This window comes from Sander lucioperca, chromosome 18, assembly GCF_008315115.2.
Source record: "Sander lucioperca isolate FBNREF2018 chromosome 18, SLUC_FBN_1.2, whole genome shotgun sequence".
NCBI classification, from domain to species: Eukaryota; Metazoa; Chordata; class Actinopteri; order Perciformes; family Percidae; genus Sander; species Sander lucioperca.
Genome location: NC_050190.1, coordinates 13,925,796 through 13,943,491, shown reverse-complemented (window position 1 = coordinate 13,943,491; position 17,696 = coordinate 13,925,796). Strand labels below are relative to the sequence as shown.

At 41.3% G+C, this 17,696-nt stretch overlaps 1 protein-coding gene across 2 annotated transcripts in view; it reads right to left on the bottom strand.

Moving 5' to 3' along the window:
• LOC116035540 (latent-transforming growth factor beta-binding protein 2) overlaps window positions 1–15,547 on the bottom strand; it is an 86,725-nt gene extending 71,178 nt beyond the window's left edge. Inside the window, exons 1-3 of one of the 2 annotated variants that reach the window (XM_031278661.2) lie at window positions 13,609–15,547; window positions 10,902–10,975; window positions 604–865 (exon numbers count right to left, since the gene is read on the bottom strand). In XM_031278661.2, the coding sequence (XP_031134521.1) occupies window positions 604–865; window positions 10,902–10,975; window positions 13,609–14,078 (806 nt within the window). In that variant the 5' untranslated portion in view covers window positions 14,079–15,547. The remainder of the gene's footprint in view (window positions 1–603; window positions 866–10,901; window positions 10,976–13,608) is intronic. The other variant, XM_031278660.2, reaches the window with a different exon arrangement.
• Window positions 15,548–17,696: the final 2,149 nt, after the last annotated feature.

Sequence of the window (17,696 nt, the reverse complement as noted above, 5' to 3'; positions counted from 1 at the left end):
TGTGCCTTGGCATCAGAACAAAATCTCTGTCTGGTTGCTCTGTCGGCAGGGGTGACATTGTAAATCAGAAGATATAAATCCTGCTGTTAGAAGTTCTAGTATCAGTAACTTTGACACACAATTTTGTGCCGTTGACTAATAGCGAACCATTTTGGCAGTACTGTTGTTTAAGCAAAGTGTCGGAGGAATGGAGAGTCTGTGAGTCTAAATTATAGGAATTGTAGCTGTGTGGTTCCGTCTACTTTTATTTAACCCCCGTTGTAGTATAACTGCTCCCCAAATTGGAATGGTTTGCAGACAAATACGGTACAAATACGTCTTTTGAATAAATTGTGTGAACTTATTCTCCCATTAGTGACTGAGCTAATAAACTTTCTTGCTGACAGTTAACACTAGTTAACTGGCAAGCTAGCTAGTTCTAAGAGCTTTTTACCCTCTTCAATATGTCTTCATTAAATGAAATAATGTACAATCATGAGAACAAATGCCATAATTTAGAGTTGATGGAAGACTTTTTTTTTCCCATCCTTATTTGGCAAAGCTATTAGGCTCTTCATCTGGCTATAATAGGAAGAGGTAGGGAAGCACAACTGCATCACTTACACAGGCTGTCTGGTGGTCGCAGGTCGTGGGGTCTGGACCTTAGTAGTATCGATGGCCTGCCTTTCTGAGGGCCTTCTCCGTGGTTGGTCTTTCTGGAAAGGGTTGGCCCCTGGTTGAACGCGCCTCAGGGCACCTCCATCACGGATGTACACCTGCTCTGGAGCCACCTCCTCACAGCGGGGCCCCTGGAAGCCTGAGCGACACACGCAGGTCTGTGGCCGGCTGCAGGAGCCACGGTTCTGGCAGGGGGGCTGGCAGTCAGCTAAAGAGAGAGCACAGATGGAGATCACATTTTCAGCAGGTCATGTTAATGCATGTGCCCCCCTTGTAAGAAGGAGCAGTAGCAGAAATGGCTTTCCCTGATCTCAACACCGGGGCTCACTTTAAATTGATTCAATCAAGGAGCCATTAGTTTCACTTCTCAACCCTCTCTGTCCTTTTTCATTCAGCAGAGAGCCTGGAAGGGCTGTCATGTTCAATTTCTTATGAGTCTTTAACTGCCCTGTTTAGTCTAAACGTATATGATCACTTACATTAAATCCTTATCCAATTTCTCGCTGAGGTAAAGCATATACTCCAGGTTCATGGCTCAGTTTAGTGCCGCCGGCATTTCTATACAGAGTGATTTCCTCAAAATATCTTTCGTCACTGATCTAGAATCCAGCGTGTGCTTCGACTGTAACACAGGAAGCTTAAAAAGGTAATAAAAGTAAGAGGTCATAAAAAAATGAGCGAATGGGAAAAACTGAAAGCCAACTGTAAATAGCTGACACTTCATCAAAGAAATGTCCATTATTTATTATTTGAAAAACAAACTAAATCTGAATTTGTGCATATTATTTATCAATCGTCTGCAAATACAGTGCTGAGGTCATTTCATGGTCATGGAAAAATAATCTGTGTCACTCTACTAGTCCACCCCCACATCCTCGCATCACACTAAAGTTACTGAAAGATTTGTGGCACACAATTTAAAGTAAACAACCTCTCGATCTTGTGACACAAATGTGTGTTGTGGATGGCACTTGAGGATTTATGACATTGTCCTCAAACAGTAAATCAGGCCACTGGTCGGTGGTGGCTAAAGCAAACAGCGGCGCTCTGTCAACAATGCTATGGAATGCTATTGACACAGATGCTGTGGACACTGACATATCGCAGGCAGGAACGCTGCCACAGCTCTTGGCAGTGAGGAGTGCTGGCATTCGAAAAAGGCCCCACTGGGTGCGAACAGCGCTCTACCTGCTGCACGCTTCCTGTTATTGCCATTCTGCTTAGACTCTGGGGCCAATTTTTGTTTCTTTTGAGTGAGAGCACACTGGAACCTGAAAATCCTGTTCCTGATGACATGAGCTCAAAACTGAAGTGACAGACGGAAACATGACAGCGCTGTGTAACAACTGTAGTGTCAGACTTTCATTTCCACAGACACAATCCCACAAAAAAGCCAGATCAAGCTCTGTGTTTTAGTTTTCTCAGATCATGATGCATACTAATTGAAAGACCACTGCATTACGCATCGTCAGCCTGCGGTATAGTGAGAAAAACTAACAAATTGAGGATTAAATATCAGACAATCACCACTCTCTTCTGCTTTATGGTGAAGCAAATTTTATTTAGACTAACCAATTCACTCAAGCATTTCATTTTAACTACTCTGAGGAAAATGTAGCCCCTTTTTTTGATGAAGCATACACATTTAGAGAAATGTGGTTGTGGATTTGTATAACTTGGTATGTGATCCGAATTTTCCATCATGGGATAAAATGGGAATTGCCTGAGCTCTGTTTGGCAAGGAGTTAAATCCATCGTCTAACTAAAGTATGGGCTGGCTGGGTGCCACCGCCTTGTCCGGAGTCTGTTTAACCTCAAGTTTGGGGATGAAGTGGTTGATCAAATGGGCCACAGATTCCAGTGACATTATGCTGCAGGGGGAGAAGTCGGTAATGTGTGAATTTGCATTCTTCAAATAAACTATCTGAATTGAAATGAGAAACAGTGCGGGGCAGAAAAAACAACCCAATAAATGGAGGTTCATGGCTGACTTACGAAGTGATATGTGTTCAATCGCGTGACATGTGACCCGTTTCAGCTGTGCACAGCACATAATTGACACCAGACAAACATATCGCCTGTACTGACAATAACGTGGACAGGTCAGTGACTCTGGGCCCGACATTTGCCCCACATGAAGCCTGTTGCGTGGCCGTGGCATACACTGCCACTGCCTGTCTATGTTGTCTCTGGACCCTGCCTCTGGGCTGTTGAACACATTGTCGCAGTAATTGCTGTCATGCAGATTTGTCTTGCACATCATTAAAACTAATTGGCTCACATTCCATCCATTTTACAAATATGTGCAGCAATTATTACTTTGCGAGAGTAATAATAAAATGGGAATCCATCGGAAATAAAAGAGGAGAAATGGCAAACATTCCTGGCATTGCTACTTCAGCCTTAATTATGACTAAGACAGAATGGCCAAGTTTTGGGAGATTGAGTCCAAATCCAGTCATCTGAAAAAAGGAGACTATTAGACTGTAGTTGGCAGCTTTGAACCTTCCAAACAAACATGCTGATCCAGACCTATCAGTAATAAAACACGTTATTAATATGAAAACAGCACTTTTTTTAGGCTTAGCTAAATTATCATTAACTTCACATTTAAGTGAGTCTGAGGTCTGTGTATCTTTTCTCTTTCCAGTCCTGTCAAATTTAAGCTGCATAAGGATAGTGAAATGGCTATGGTTAATCCAAGTATCCATCCTGCTACAAATAGCATTCAATTAGGTATTAAAAGTTACTTTATGTAATAATATAAAGTTATTTTTATTGTCAAAGTTCTTGGCTGGACTTGAAGCAATTGCACAGTAATTATGTACGTATATTAAAGTAACCCCGGGGTCTTTATTGAGGTAAGTATTGTCCATCATTTTTTTTAGTGGGTTACAGTTACCTGTTTTAAGCTTAGGTTTGCATGTGAGTGTATATCTCGGGGAAATTGCCATTCTTGTCCCCCCATTTACTGGACTCTCATTTCCAATTTAGAGCTTGTTTCCAGTCCATTACAATCCAAGAGAGATTTACCTTCCCCACTCTCTGACTCACAGTAACACAACCCATCAAATCTTTACAGTCCTTTCACTCAGCAAGGGACAATTTGAAACTAATATCTGACATAACTCAAACATGTAGAGGGACCTCCTCACTTAACGCAGGTCAACAGTGCTACCAAGTAACTTGACATTTTGGAAAATAATATTGATAATGAAAGCATAATGGCAATAATCTTGGTTAGGACTCTCTACAGGCTGAGCGCATTATACACCATTATGAGATTTAGAGGCTGAGAGCTGCTTCAGAGATTAGAATTCAGTAGAATATGTTAAACGTTAGACTAAAGGCCCTGTCAACGCTGTAACTGAGAGACAGGAAGTTGGGAAAGAACAATGAAAGATAAAATGGCATTAGAAATAATGGTTGCAACAACTTACCTAAAATTACATTTAGGTAGAACATTGTGGCCATTTCTGAATCTATTCTAGTAGAAAAGGTCATAATAATAGTGTTAACACTGTATGCATAATGTGTGTATATGTGGATGATTTGTGATAAGCCGAAAGACTCAACTTAGTTTAAAATAGGTTCTAAAAATTCCTGCAACTTTGCGCAAAACTGTACACAGACAACTGTAAAACTTTTGTTACTGAATGCATAGTCTGGTAAACGTTGCGATGACAGCAGGAGCCTCTTTGTAGGAGTCACCACAGAACCTGACAGATCCCATGAAATAAGTCAAATGTTGATTGTGGGAGGCATCGGAGAGAGAAAAGCAGAAAAACTGCCTCTTATCCGGACTCGCTATCCACTGAAGAAGTAAGAATTGGTCTATTGAGCAGTTAATACAATTGCCTCTCAATGCTAATCATTTCCAGTGAGTGTTAATCTCTTTACAACATGTGATTTCCACATGGTTGCCAGTGCAAGTGCTATCATTTCAGACTAGCCAGACAATAACGTTGCTGTCTACAACTAAACTGCTGTTACTGTATCAAACTTCTCTATTGTTCTAATCAGAACCAGAAGGGAGGGAGCCTGACACTGTTTGACTGATCCCAATTATTTTCTTTTTGTGGTAAATCTTACAAGGGTAATATTTCACCAGATTAAGGTGCCTCTGTCATAGATGCACAGTTTTCAATCAGTTTGGGTTTTTTGGTCCAGTACAGTAGTTGGAGCTTTTATTCTCCTAACCCACCTCAGCTTTGTGTGACCCATGACACTGTGTACATTACTTTTAGCCACGCTATATCGTGCCTCCATCGCACCCCTCAAACTCCCACATTCAGCTCCTAATGAGCCACATGCTGGGGCGCTCTTTGGAGGATATCTGGATCTGGGGGTGTGCGCCCGCAACTTGTAAAGCTGACTCTGGGAGACGTGGTGTTCACCAAAAAGCCACAAACCCCGTCCTCCTGAGGGATCACATCTCAACAACTTCCATATGGTCTTTAAGCAGGAGGGGGCCAAAATATATGGTTGGATATGGGCTGCCCTAACAACACTGTGGCCTCAGTGAGTGTGTGTGTGTGACTGAAGGAGAGGGGTGCTGGTTGTTAATGTCGCTTTGTAAGTGTCAATCAAGCCCAGTCTTGCTTTTTAGGGTTTACTGCTGAGAGATCTGAGTATGTGTACTTTTTTTTTTTTTTTTTTTGCACTATGACAGCATTACAATGACAAGCAAACAAATGTTATTGAAGAATGTACTTTTCAGCTTTACATGGCCAAGTTTGTTCTACTTCTCTCTTCATTATTTCCATATTATAACAGCTCATGAACAAAGACGTACAAATAAACAAAACAATAATATATCTAAAGGAAGACATCTTGGTCCAGATGCTGAGTAGTACATCATTTTCACCACACTTTCATCTATGGTAGCAATTAGAAAAACATGTGGCGCAGGAGGCCAAACAGGACCCAATTGCAACCTACAAACAGACACACCAGCTGGTGGAGAAAGTAGTACTCCTGGTATGGGGAGACAAACTGAGAGTGAGCTGTCCAGTGTCTATGTTAATGATGGGTTTTGGGCCAATGGGGTGTGTATTGATTACAGGATCTGTCTAATGGGCCATAACTCTCTGCGGGGCTGCCAAGGGAGTGTTATACCCCTGAACTGTGAACTGTGCAACCCCCACAAATCCACACACGACATGTAAAGCTGAGGAGGGCTCTGTGGCTGTCTGTGCAGCAGTAATTTTAACCCCAGCTCAATGAAGTCACCAGAAACACCAGCATTTTAAAAACCTCCTCCTGTTCTTGTAAAACTGAGGACACTGCTGCAGGAGGCTTGGTTCTCAGGTCTCTTTTTTCAACCTTTGGGAAAATAACTTTTCTTTCTTTTTTTTGTAATTTGAATGGCTCAATGCTGCAGAATAATAGCAACCTATGATTTTATTTGTGACATATTACTCTTGTTCATCGTCAAATTCGTCACCATCAATTAAACTAAGAAGTAAACTCTCAACTCTGCTGCCTATGGGATGTTGTAGATTAAATCCTGCACATTCTCCACAGGATATTGACTTATCATATCTACAGTAACTGCTGGAAAAACTAATGCCTTTAGCAGCGCTATGGCTGTCCTGGGGCACACTGCATCATGTGCTTGACTATGGCTCATGACCTCTAGCTGCATGTCACGTACTATCCTACGACATGTGCATGCCACAAAACCTAAACAGTACAGTTCATTCTTTCATTTCTTATGCACAACCAATCTCTTTTCTACCATTAAAAACACACGTGACTAGTGTAGATAAGAGCAAATATCACAGTGCTACGCATGTGCAACTGCTGAGTTTTCTTCAGAATGCAGAGGACAAATCTTACTCGATCGGGTCCAATACATGTGGATATTCTGCTGTGTGTCAGGGAGGTTAACAAAAAGCAAACTGAGACGGATTGTATCTATTAGGTGAAGATGGTGAACCTACATATTTGGGTATTGTTTTGGAGGTCAGAAAACGTTCACACGTGTATGTCCTTGATACTTTACCAGCTGCTTCCCACATGTTGTAGAAAACGGAGAGTATAAATGCTTTTTACACACAAGATCTCAAGAGCAACTGTGATAAATGATTAAACAAAAAAAGAGTAAATTTCATTTTTTGCTATAAATATACTAATATTCATTAATTAATTCACATAAAACCCACATTGTGATGGCTTTGATATGCGTGAAAATGTCATGGTGAACCGCTGAGTCAAACCCTTAACATGACTTACATGTTCTCTCAACACTGGAGACATGGTGGAATTACGGAAATGCTATATTTCTTTGTTTGGAAAGAGAGGGAAAGTTACCTTGTGATGGGAGAGGTAAGCAAGAGAGAGAGACTTTCTGCATGAGGAGTTATTTTAGGGTTGGGATGGGGCTCTGAGCGGCACAGCAGGCCAAAGAAAGCTGGAAGGCAATCAAAAAGAAACTCCTTTCTACCGCGTTTCACTCTGTCAATCACCAACTGCTTAAGAGACTGAAAACAACTTTATACCTCTACGTGAATGATGCACCTTTCATGTGCACTCTCTAAGACAGCAAGGGGTTTAAATCAAAGGCCATCTGTGTGCTTTTTTTAGAGGGTCATGCTCTCACTGTTGGCTATTACTTGCAGCAAGTCGCCATATGTATCGCATGCTTTTGCCAACATATTGTGATGTATAGTGTGGTCAAATGAATTCCACTGCAGAATCTAAAAACCTGCACTTTAGGGAGCACTATGAGCTCAGGTTAAATGTAAAGCCAGTTGTTGTCTGTGCTGCAGGGAGTCTGAAGTCCCCGGTCTAAAGTATTATATTGACCCATACATTCACTCTGTGTGTGGTACACCACGCCATTAATCCAATTACTAAAACAGCCATGTCAACTGGAGAAGCCGGAGCAACACAACATAACTCTGATGTATAGTGACCCTGCCAGTATGAGCTACGCCAACACCTAGCATTCCTTTTTAGCCATGCTAGCTGCATGTGGTTTTCAGTGACATAACTATTGGATGGATTTCCATGAAATTTGATACAGACAGTCATGTAACCCTCAGGATGAATATCAATTTGTCCAATACTTTGTTTATGTTTTGTTAATTACCTAATGTTAGCATGCTAACACGCTAAGCTAAGATTGTAAACTTGGTAAACATTATATCTGCTTAACATCAGCATGTTAACATTGTCATTGTGAGGTGGTTTGCCTCCTGGTAGCCTATCCAAGAATCCATTTACAGCTAGGTATGAGTGAAAGCCACATTCAAAGGTGCAAAGATAAGGGTGAGGCCTCTGAAAGCAGATACAAAGGAGAACAGATACAATTCAAATATATTCTCCGGTAACACTGACTTTAACAGGTCTTACTTTAATTGTTTTTTTCCCAAGAAATGTTGTAAACCAAAACTTCAAAACAGTAATTCTACACCGATGTACCAGACACCTAATGGTTATTGTATATACTCTTAAACGTTCCAGCAATTCAAGCTTCCATCCTAATTACACAGCTTAGTACCTTACTATTTTGTAAACAGATTTCTGTAGTGATTTCCCAAAACAAACTGATGGTTTTACATTTTACTGAAACAACTTGCTGTTTTGTCTTTTTGGTAATTACTGTCAGGTGTACAAGATTCCCACGGCTTACTATTACTGGCATATTTTATGAATGATGTTGATGTCTTGATCAAGCCTTTTAAAGTGGTATTAGATTCCATGAAAACCAGTAGGAGATTTTCTACAGAATAGACAGAGACATTTAACTGACCACCTGCAGTGTCAGCACAAACATTTCATCAGTTTTTGTGTCAAGACAGTGTCAACAGTTGCAGTAATGCAGCTGACAGACACTCTCTTGATATAACTCAAGAGTAGACTACTGGTGGGCTTTGGCTAGGCAAGGCTACAATTTGGCCTCCCTCTGCTCTTCATCTCAGCAACAATACTTTCTGATGAACAGATGTGAATCTCAATCGGGTAGGGAATAACTGCTGACCCAAAAACAAGATACTCCATTCATCTCGATGGGAGCTTCGATCCTGCTTGCAAGCAAACAGATGGAAGTACAGCCAAGCTTTGGTTCTCAGCCACTATTAATAAAATCAATATTGGTTGGGTAAAACCTCAGTGAAAAAGCCTATGAATCTACTTACTGCGGTTAACTTAACTAGAAGAGAAATAAACATCAGCAGCGGAAATGCAATGTTCCGTTCATCTTAGGGGATCAAAGCGTTTTATCGCACAACACTGGCTATTTTCAGCACATGGAATTTACTTTAATACACAAACAAGTCTGCTAACCATCCATCCTGAAGCCGAAAACAGAGACAGTCAGCTCCAAAACCTGGCAGGACACGGGCACAACGGAGGCTTTAGAGAGCCAGACAACAATCTCCAACCAGACCCACGGAGACCCAGACGTAGACCGTTTTATAAACACATTTCTACATGTAGGCGTACTCTCTGGACAACAAGTGATCCAATTCCTGTCATATATTTGCTCTGAGCTCAGCCCAATTGAACAAGGAAGTATTGTTAGGAAGCCATGACTGTAGACACCCAATCCAGCCTCGCAGGTGATGCCTGCAGCTGACACTTTTAATATTAGAAATTACTTCAATCCCTTCAGCGAGAATTTCCTAGACGCAGCTCAGCCGCGATGTGCTTTTTACTTATGCTTCCAGTCGACAGGTTTGCTCCTTTTCTTTCCCCCGCTGTGAACATGTTTTCTCATGCTGCCATCTCCTAATAAAACAGCCTGGCTCTCAGGGGAGGACAGAATAAAGATAGCCTGAGCCTGTTTTCCTCCACGGAGGTCTTCTACGTGGGGGCTTACAGACCCAGCTCCAGTCTGAGGCCTTTGTGTTGGCACCTTGCCGGCCATGGGGCTTCACTCAGCTGATGATAGCATAGCCTCCAGTCAGACCTGGGTGAGGGCCAAGCTGTAAGAGGGTCCAGATGGTTGGAGAGACCCTTGGCCTGTTCAGATGCACTGCCTCGTTTAACATAAGCGCGTTAGACTGGACCTGTTACTTTCTGGCAGATTAAAAGTATTTACCCTTTTAATTTGGGTAACTGCAGCTCCATGTTAGATGTAATTTACACCTTGGTAAGTGTGCCTTTAGCTGGGACTTGAGAAAAAATGGAAGGAGGCTTTGCACTGGTAGGAGGGAAGGAGATCTAATTATGAGGCTGCTGGGGCCAATAAGCTTGTTGTGTAATCGACTGGCTAAAATGTGTGTTACCTGTGTGCTCATTTCTGTGTGTGTGTGTGTGTGTGTGTGTGTGTGTGTGTGTGTGTGTGTGTGTGTGTGTGTGTGTGTGTGTGTGTGTTTGTGTGTGTGTGTGTGTGTGTGTGTGTGTGAGGGAGATAATTAGCAGAGAAGACAAAGAAAACAGTAAACAAGTCATAAAGAAGTATAGCTAACTAGATGCTAGATAGACAGATAGATAGATAAATGCCAGCTGCCGTGTGGGTTTGACTTCACTCGTAAAAGTTTAAAGATAACTCTCACTAAAAAAAGCTCCAATTCCAACCTGTTATTTCAGTCTGCAGCAAACAATGGTGGTCATAATCGTGAAATTGAAACATGACATGCAGAGAGTAAATCTGGTGTAAGCTGTAGCCATTTCTGTATGGAATTGTGCCCCTTATTAAGAATAGGTCAATGATAAGACTGACATACCAACACAGTTTCTCTTCAAAGTCTGCATACAAGTTAAAGACAATTTTGCATTTAAAGAAGTTACCGATGGTTATTAATTCACAGCCGGTGTCTTCTATTCCACTTTGAATTATTTGGCAGTTACCAGTACTGCTGTGGTCAAATACAAGAAGAGGCAGTTCCACCCATAATTAAGGGCTTGTGTCAAATAGAGAGCCAAGTGCTAAATGATGGTAATTTCCACGCGAGGATCTTCTATGAAAAGAAAAGGCATGGGGGCATTAACACCCTAGAAAAACTTCCATTGGGCAATTCCACTTGATAGGATAGTCATTAGTAGCCATTTAATATGTTATTTTTTCTGTCTCTGTGTATAGGATTGTAATGCCTCTCTGTCTGATAAGTTTATTAGTTCAAAAAGCTATAATAATGCTTGTCAGTGTGCTTGTGTGCCACTTCAAGACTTCAGAATCATGTATGACCTTAGTTTGCAAATGTTTGTCTTTGGTAGCTGAATAAAAGAGTATTGAGGCAAATTAAATACATTTAAAATTTGCATAGGATAAAGTACAGTTTTTTTTAACTTACGTTTTATGCAGCGATTGGTTCCTGGTGCCAAAGCCCAGCCTGAGCAGCACTGCTGACCTCCACAGACATTAGGCCTGGAAGGAAGACACAAAAGATACAAAAAAACAGGGTAAACTAAGACGATGACAGTACTGTTTCAAGCATTCATTAGTATCGAGGGACATAATCCATAGAGCAATAACAGTGATTGAGGAAGGCCTCAAACCTTTGCATGAAAAACTGATCTGATTGTGAAGGCTGTCATAGTTTCAGATAATTATGATGTGTCTGGCCTATTGATATGAACACTTAAGAGATTACACTATAATTGCATTTTATTTGATAAAAATTTCAGGGCAAGTCACGAAACTCTATCTGAATGTGGACCCACAAGTCCCTCTTTCTGTTATGCGAGAGTCCAGAGTGAAAACAAATACAGAGTTATCTGAGCCTTGAAGGGATTATGAGAGACACACGGGACATGAAAAGCACCCTGCATCTTCTATAAATCACGTAGCAAATGAGAGACAGTTTAAACAGTTATAACTGGATTCTTGTGCAGGCCAATTTTTTGCAGCGAGACAGATGAAAAGGCACCCGACTGCAAGAGCAACTTCAGGGCAGAAGTCAACGCACTGGCATGGATCTGTCCCCCATCATCTTTTCACAAGATATTAAAGTAAGTGGATGTCTGACTCATAGTGATTTGAGAAGATAACAGGAATTGACTCATTGACCTCAGTCGGATTGCACTCATAATATAATTAGATATTACTGAGGTGTCACAGGGATAACATGCAGTTGTTTGGGCCCTCTGGCAGGCTTAGCTTTGTCATGAATCAAACACATCAGGCCAGCCCATGCCAAAGACATCAGTCATCACATTCAAATTCCATCAAGGGATATATGTATGTAATGGAGAACTTTATACAACATAATTGGGATCATGCCCCAGGTTAAAATATAGATAACACCATGTTCACACCTAGTTATATTTTTATTTAAAACACGAACATGAGGTGGTGGAGTATAATTTCACCACTGAGCTATCTTTATCATTCAAACGTCTGACAGGTGCACTGAAAACAGAAGGGGAGTCATACTGAGTCAACATGAATGTAAAGGAGAGTTAAGTGAACCCAACGCTGCTAGGGCCTCTGGGTACACTACATGAGCAAGCTGAGTGGGAATTCCAAGAGGAAATGTGTCATGAAAACACGTTCTCTGACAAGCGGCGGATGATTCGTCTGAAGCTAATGATAGACTTCTATAAGGTAATGTTCCTGCAGAGTTATGTAATGCTACCTTTATGCTTCTTTAAAACTCAAAGAACCCCATTCATTGGGACTAACACTGGACTATGTTTTTTTGGCAATGTCAAGCAAGGCAATAAAGCATGTTGGATCTAATACTACAGGCAGCTATTTTCTTTATGCACTGCTTTAAATAGACAGCACCTCAATTAAACCATGCATGAGTGCAACTGTCTGGCTGACGGATACGATGAGAAATGTTGTTTTCAAGGTGTGATGGATCAGGGCATATTGATGGTGCACAATATAACACATTTATTCTGCGGGCAGTAAAATGCAGATACAAGTACTGGACAACATTAATGTCTATTGTTTCTCTTGGGTGTTATCATGGTTTAAGCTTAAGGCCAGTAGGTGCACATTATATGTATGCCTACAGATGGCGAACCAATTGGCTGAATCCTCCTATTGCTTGTTAAGTGTTTCCCATAAATTGACAATATATAAATAATCCATTTCCTAAAGTCAAGAGCCCTTTTTTATGACACAAAAAAGACATTTCATTTATATTTTAGTGTCTGCTACCCAAGGTGAGCCATTCAAATCACCCTCTGATTATTATGTAAACACTCTCCCCGCCAGCCTCCAGTGTGTATCATGCTTTGTCCCTATGGAACAAACAGGACTGGATGCAAGAGGGTTCATTTAACAAAAAGAAAAGGCCTTTAATATGGAAACAACCCATCGTCCTGTTTGGAGTTTAACAGAGACAAAAAAATAGGGATTTGCAGCATTGAGAGAGGGCCATCAGAGAAACAGGTGTTTCTGATCACTAAGCAAATTTGCAAATGTTCACCAGCCAAGGCACCAGTTAAACCACTAAAATACATGGCCATAGGCGAGAGCATGAAAACTGGGGCGCACACATTTAAGTCGTCTGCAGCCACTCTCCTACTAGGATTTAAATATACTGTAATGTGTAGTAATGGGAGGAAATGGTGATAATGCAGTGTTGCATTAGACTCAAAACTGTTCAAAGACCCATTCATAAACATTTGCTGTTCATTATATACCTCCACTATCAGCCCAGTAATCAGTACAGTGTTTAACCTCAGCTATTATTTCATGTCCTGCCCTGACCCTGATGACAAAATATATATAACATATACAGCTCTTTCACCTACCAATGCACTATATCCACACAGCTTTGATATTGAGCAACATTTTGTAGCCATTTTCTGCTGGTATTTATATTACATAATTACTTGGTTTTTCTTACAGGAAGGGAGATTTTGCTTAAGTGGGCCAGCACCACTTTACAGTAAACCACATGGACTGGAATACGTCACACACATTCCTTGAAAAGTAGGCTACTGATCATACAGTACAGTTAACTTGAATGGCTTGAACAGTTTGATAAAGCAAATTAAAACATTTTTATAGTAGACTGTAGTGCACTTGGCTGTCATTATTACCCAACAAGTCTCCTTGTGCTGGCAAAGCTGGGCTTGTTGCTCTGCCTGCGGTTCACTCTGATTCTGTGCTGCTGGCTGCCCGGGTGTCTTGCGGTGCGCAGCGCACCATTCAGCGGCGCAGAGACGAGGTCTTCCCGGGAGGCGCCTGCAGCATGATCTGGTTCTGCTTTGGATATGTGCCTGTCATCCCCATGGGATGCTGTGCCCCTGGGTAAGCGGACCAGAGTCCTAGACTGGCTGGTCCCAGGAGAAGTTTCTTCGGATGGTTTGGAGGAAGCACCGTCCTCTGGTCCCCTTGGCGAGTGACCCTGACTCCTCACCCGGGATTGCTGCTGGTTCCAGACCGTCCGGCCTGCCCCTGCACCCTCTTTCCTCCCACCTGTTGTGTCCTTGTGACAGTCACCAATTCGACCCAGTGCAACAGTCAAAACCATCAAAACAGCAAATCCCGCACGGTCCATTTTGATCATGTAAAGTTTCGAAAGGACCGCGTAAAAGGGCAGATCGCGTTACAGTTTTATGGAGAGTCACTAAAATATAAGCAAATATTCGATTAAGCTACACGAGTTCAGCAAGACGGCATCCTCTCCCCAGAATGAAAAAAGCCTGGATACCTCTTCATAATGCCCATGCAGGTAAGACTTTGCGCAGAATGTCTACAGGTTGTCAAATCAGCACTTAACTACAGTCCAAAGTTAGAAACTCTGAGCCTTTCACCTTCCAGCTCTGAAAAACTGTTGTTTTAAGCAAACATTATTCCATCTGTTTTAGTTTAACTTAAACAACAAAAAGAGGCGCAAAGAGAGCAGCGCTTTAGCTCCAGGGCTGCTGAAGCTGTACTCCTACTCCAAGTGAGAGAGTTTGAATCGTGCTCCCATGAATATCACCACCTCCTTGGATCTGAAGTCACCGGGAATTTTTGTAGGGATTGCATGCGCTTTGCAAGAAACTCCCCCTTGTCTGCTGTATTGTTGCTTCACTCACGGCACCGCTCGGTCCATATGCCCACACGCACTTTCTCTGCCAAGTTACATCATGTTACTGTGTGTCGTTTTCTGGAATTCCTTTGAACAAGACTATTGGAATTATCATGAATGCAGCTGCGTTATTCGTTACCTTCCATTTAAATTTGAATTGGCAGGCTACTACAATACTATAAAACTTCGGAAACCAGATGTTTTTCTTTAAGAATGTACAACACTGATTGCTGGATTATTTCAGTTAATGCAGTCTTTTTTATAATGATTTGAATTCAATAAGTGTAGATTAATTATGTTATCTTCTTACAGTGCCACAACAGAGTGTGAAGCACTTTGAGTTAAATTCACAATGCTGCAAGTAATCATACAGCATGTAAAGTGCATCCTGCCAATTTGCAGGTTTACAGACATGCTTTGATCCAGCAGTAAAAGGTAGAGGAGGCTCACAGTTCAAACTCAATCTAAAATCTTGGAAAACAGGTTATGTAACAGATCCCATTCATCTCCCCCTCTCATCCATGCTGCATCATCACTTTCCCTCTGACGTTCTGGAAACAACACATTTCTCTTCTCCCAAAAGATCTTAAACAACCAAAAGAGAGTTGGCTCCCTCCTCTCATTCAACCCACCAAGAAACACGTCTGTCTCTCTCATGAGTGGTTCCTGAGCACCATTACCACTCACAGGACTGCCATTCAAAACACACAGCAGCAGAGAGGAAGACTAGTAGTCTGCTCATTCATTCTCCTTTCCACAACAGCTGAGATATACAAACCTCTCAGAAAAGTTTTTTTTAACACTGAAACCTTAAAAAAGGTTACTGAATGAACACTTTGAACAGACAGAGGTTTCATCTTTTCCTGTCAGATCTCCAAGGAAACATCATGACTGTGTGAAGACTTGGGCTGAGCGCCAGAGCTGATTACAGCTCATCTTGCAACCCATGAGAAATCTAATTAGGGAAGGAGGCTGCATTTGTCTTGTGAACTGTCTCACTCCAATGTTGCCTTGCTGGTGTCGATGGCCCCACTGAAATGATCATGGGCAGTTGATCCCAGCATCCTAGAAGGTGACCAGAGCATGCACAGAAAAATCCATGTGCTTTTATCAGTAGCCTGTGTGAGTAAGCAGCTGGCTGCAGCTGTTGCTGTACTAGGCCTATAGCCTCAATTAGTGTCTTAATCTGTTTCTGTATCATATTATACGTGTTGAAAGTGTGTAGAGCAGTAGCTTTCAACCTTTTTTGGCAGATATGTACCTGCACATACAACTCGAGTAGGCCTACCCCTTCATCGACACCACCTGTCATGGTCCATTACTGGATGTTGTTTAACACTAAGTGGATATTGTGGCAATAATAGTTTCACACAATGTTGTCAATTTAGTCAAGTTTGCATTGCACTAGACTACTAGTGGCAGAAACTGAACATCTCAATTATTATTATTTTAACTATCTAACATTACACCAAGTTGTAAGTTAATTAAGTGCACCAAGCTAAAAATAATACATAACACTGACAGGTGTTTCTATTATTTTGTCCACCATTGACAATTTCTATCAATGAGGGTACGTTAATAGGAATGCCTCTCTGTGTAATGTAGCTAGCTATGTAATACAGTTCAACAGCATCACAAACTGCAGCCTCCAAAATGATCATACAGTTGAATAAACATTTCTCTAAAACAGTTTTATCTGAACATTAACGTTATAACCTTCAGGTGGAATGTATTGCAGGACTGCTGTATTGTAGTTTTAGTTAGGTATTTTAACCATTTACTTTTACTTTAACTGGGTAACGTTGCAACTGTTCTAGTCCACAATTTAATGTTAGCTATAATGTTTGTTTTTTTACCATTCATCCATTACTTTTACCTAGCTAACTACTTCATTAACATTACTTGTTACGTTAACGTTACCTGTGTGTGTGTGTGTGTGTGTGTGTGTGTGTGTGTGTTACCTGTGTGTGTGTGTGTGTGTGTGTGTGTGTGTGTGTGTGTGTGTGTGTGTGTGTGTGTGTGTGTGTGCTAGCTATTTCAATCCATTACCTTTAGCTAGCTGAGTGTTTATTATCTATTACCTAGCTAGCATTAGCTGATTATCTAGCTACCTAACGTTACCTTGAGCAAAGTTGACTATTTCATAAGTGTCTCTGTATTTTACAAGCAAACCTAGCTTTATTTCACCCATTTATCCAATTATGCTTAGCTATTTTAATTATCCATTACTGTTAGCTAAAGTGAACTCTATTGTTTAATACTTTAAGCAAACTATTTATTACGTTTACTAGCTGTTTGGACCTCTCTGCTCACTTGCTAATTAGTTTTCACCTACAGTCCATGGTTTTCACAGACTCAAACTATGGATGGTGTCACTACCCGATGTGAGTCGAGTGCAGATGTGAGTTGCGCATGCTCAGATTTAAACGGTTTACGGCATAACGTGTCATACCCATTGGCATATGTATGTCGAGTGCACATGTGAGTTGCGCATGCTCAGATTTAAACAGTTTACGGCATTTTGCTAACGTTAGCTCAAAACGCCATTCAAGTGACAGCCTTTGTTGTGTTTGATTGCTAACTTGTAGCCAGCAGTCATTTCAAAAACATTTTAACTATCTATGATTGTTTGATTGCTAACTTGTAGCCAGAAGTTAACAAACTTCGTTATGTAGGTCCTTTTTTATTGTATTGACATTAAGAAGTCTCTCATTAGCATCTTGTAGGCTACTTGTTGCAAAGTGACGCATGCGCATCTCACATCTGCACTCGACTCACATCGGGTAGTGACCATAGACAGTAAAAGAAATGGACCAACAGATCCCGTTGCTCTAGACGGAGACCAAAGAAGGATATTAGAAGCACTTTTCCGGTGAGGGCTGAGCGTTACTGCGCAGCCTCCAACTGAGCTTGAAGTTGTAGATGTGACGTGAGCAACCTGTCTGAAAATTGTAAGTCTTCTGGTAGCTGTGCCAAGAGAAATCTCAATCATCCCGAATCTTGCAGAGACAGAGAGCGTAGGTATATGTAAGGAGATAACATAGGTACAGGCTAATTATTGCTAACTAAAATGCTAGTTAACATTAGCAATTAAACTTAAACAGCTAATGT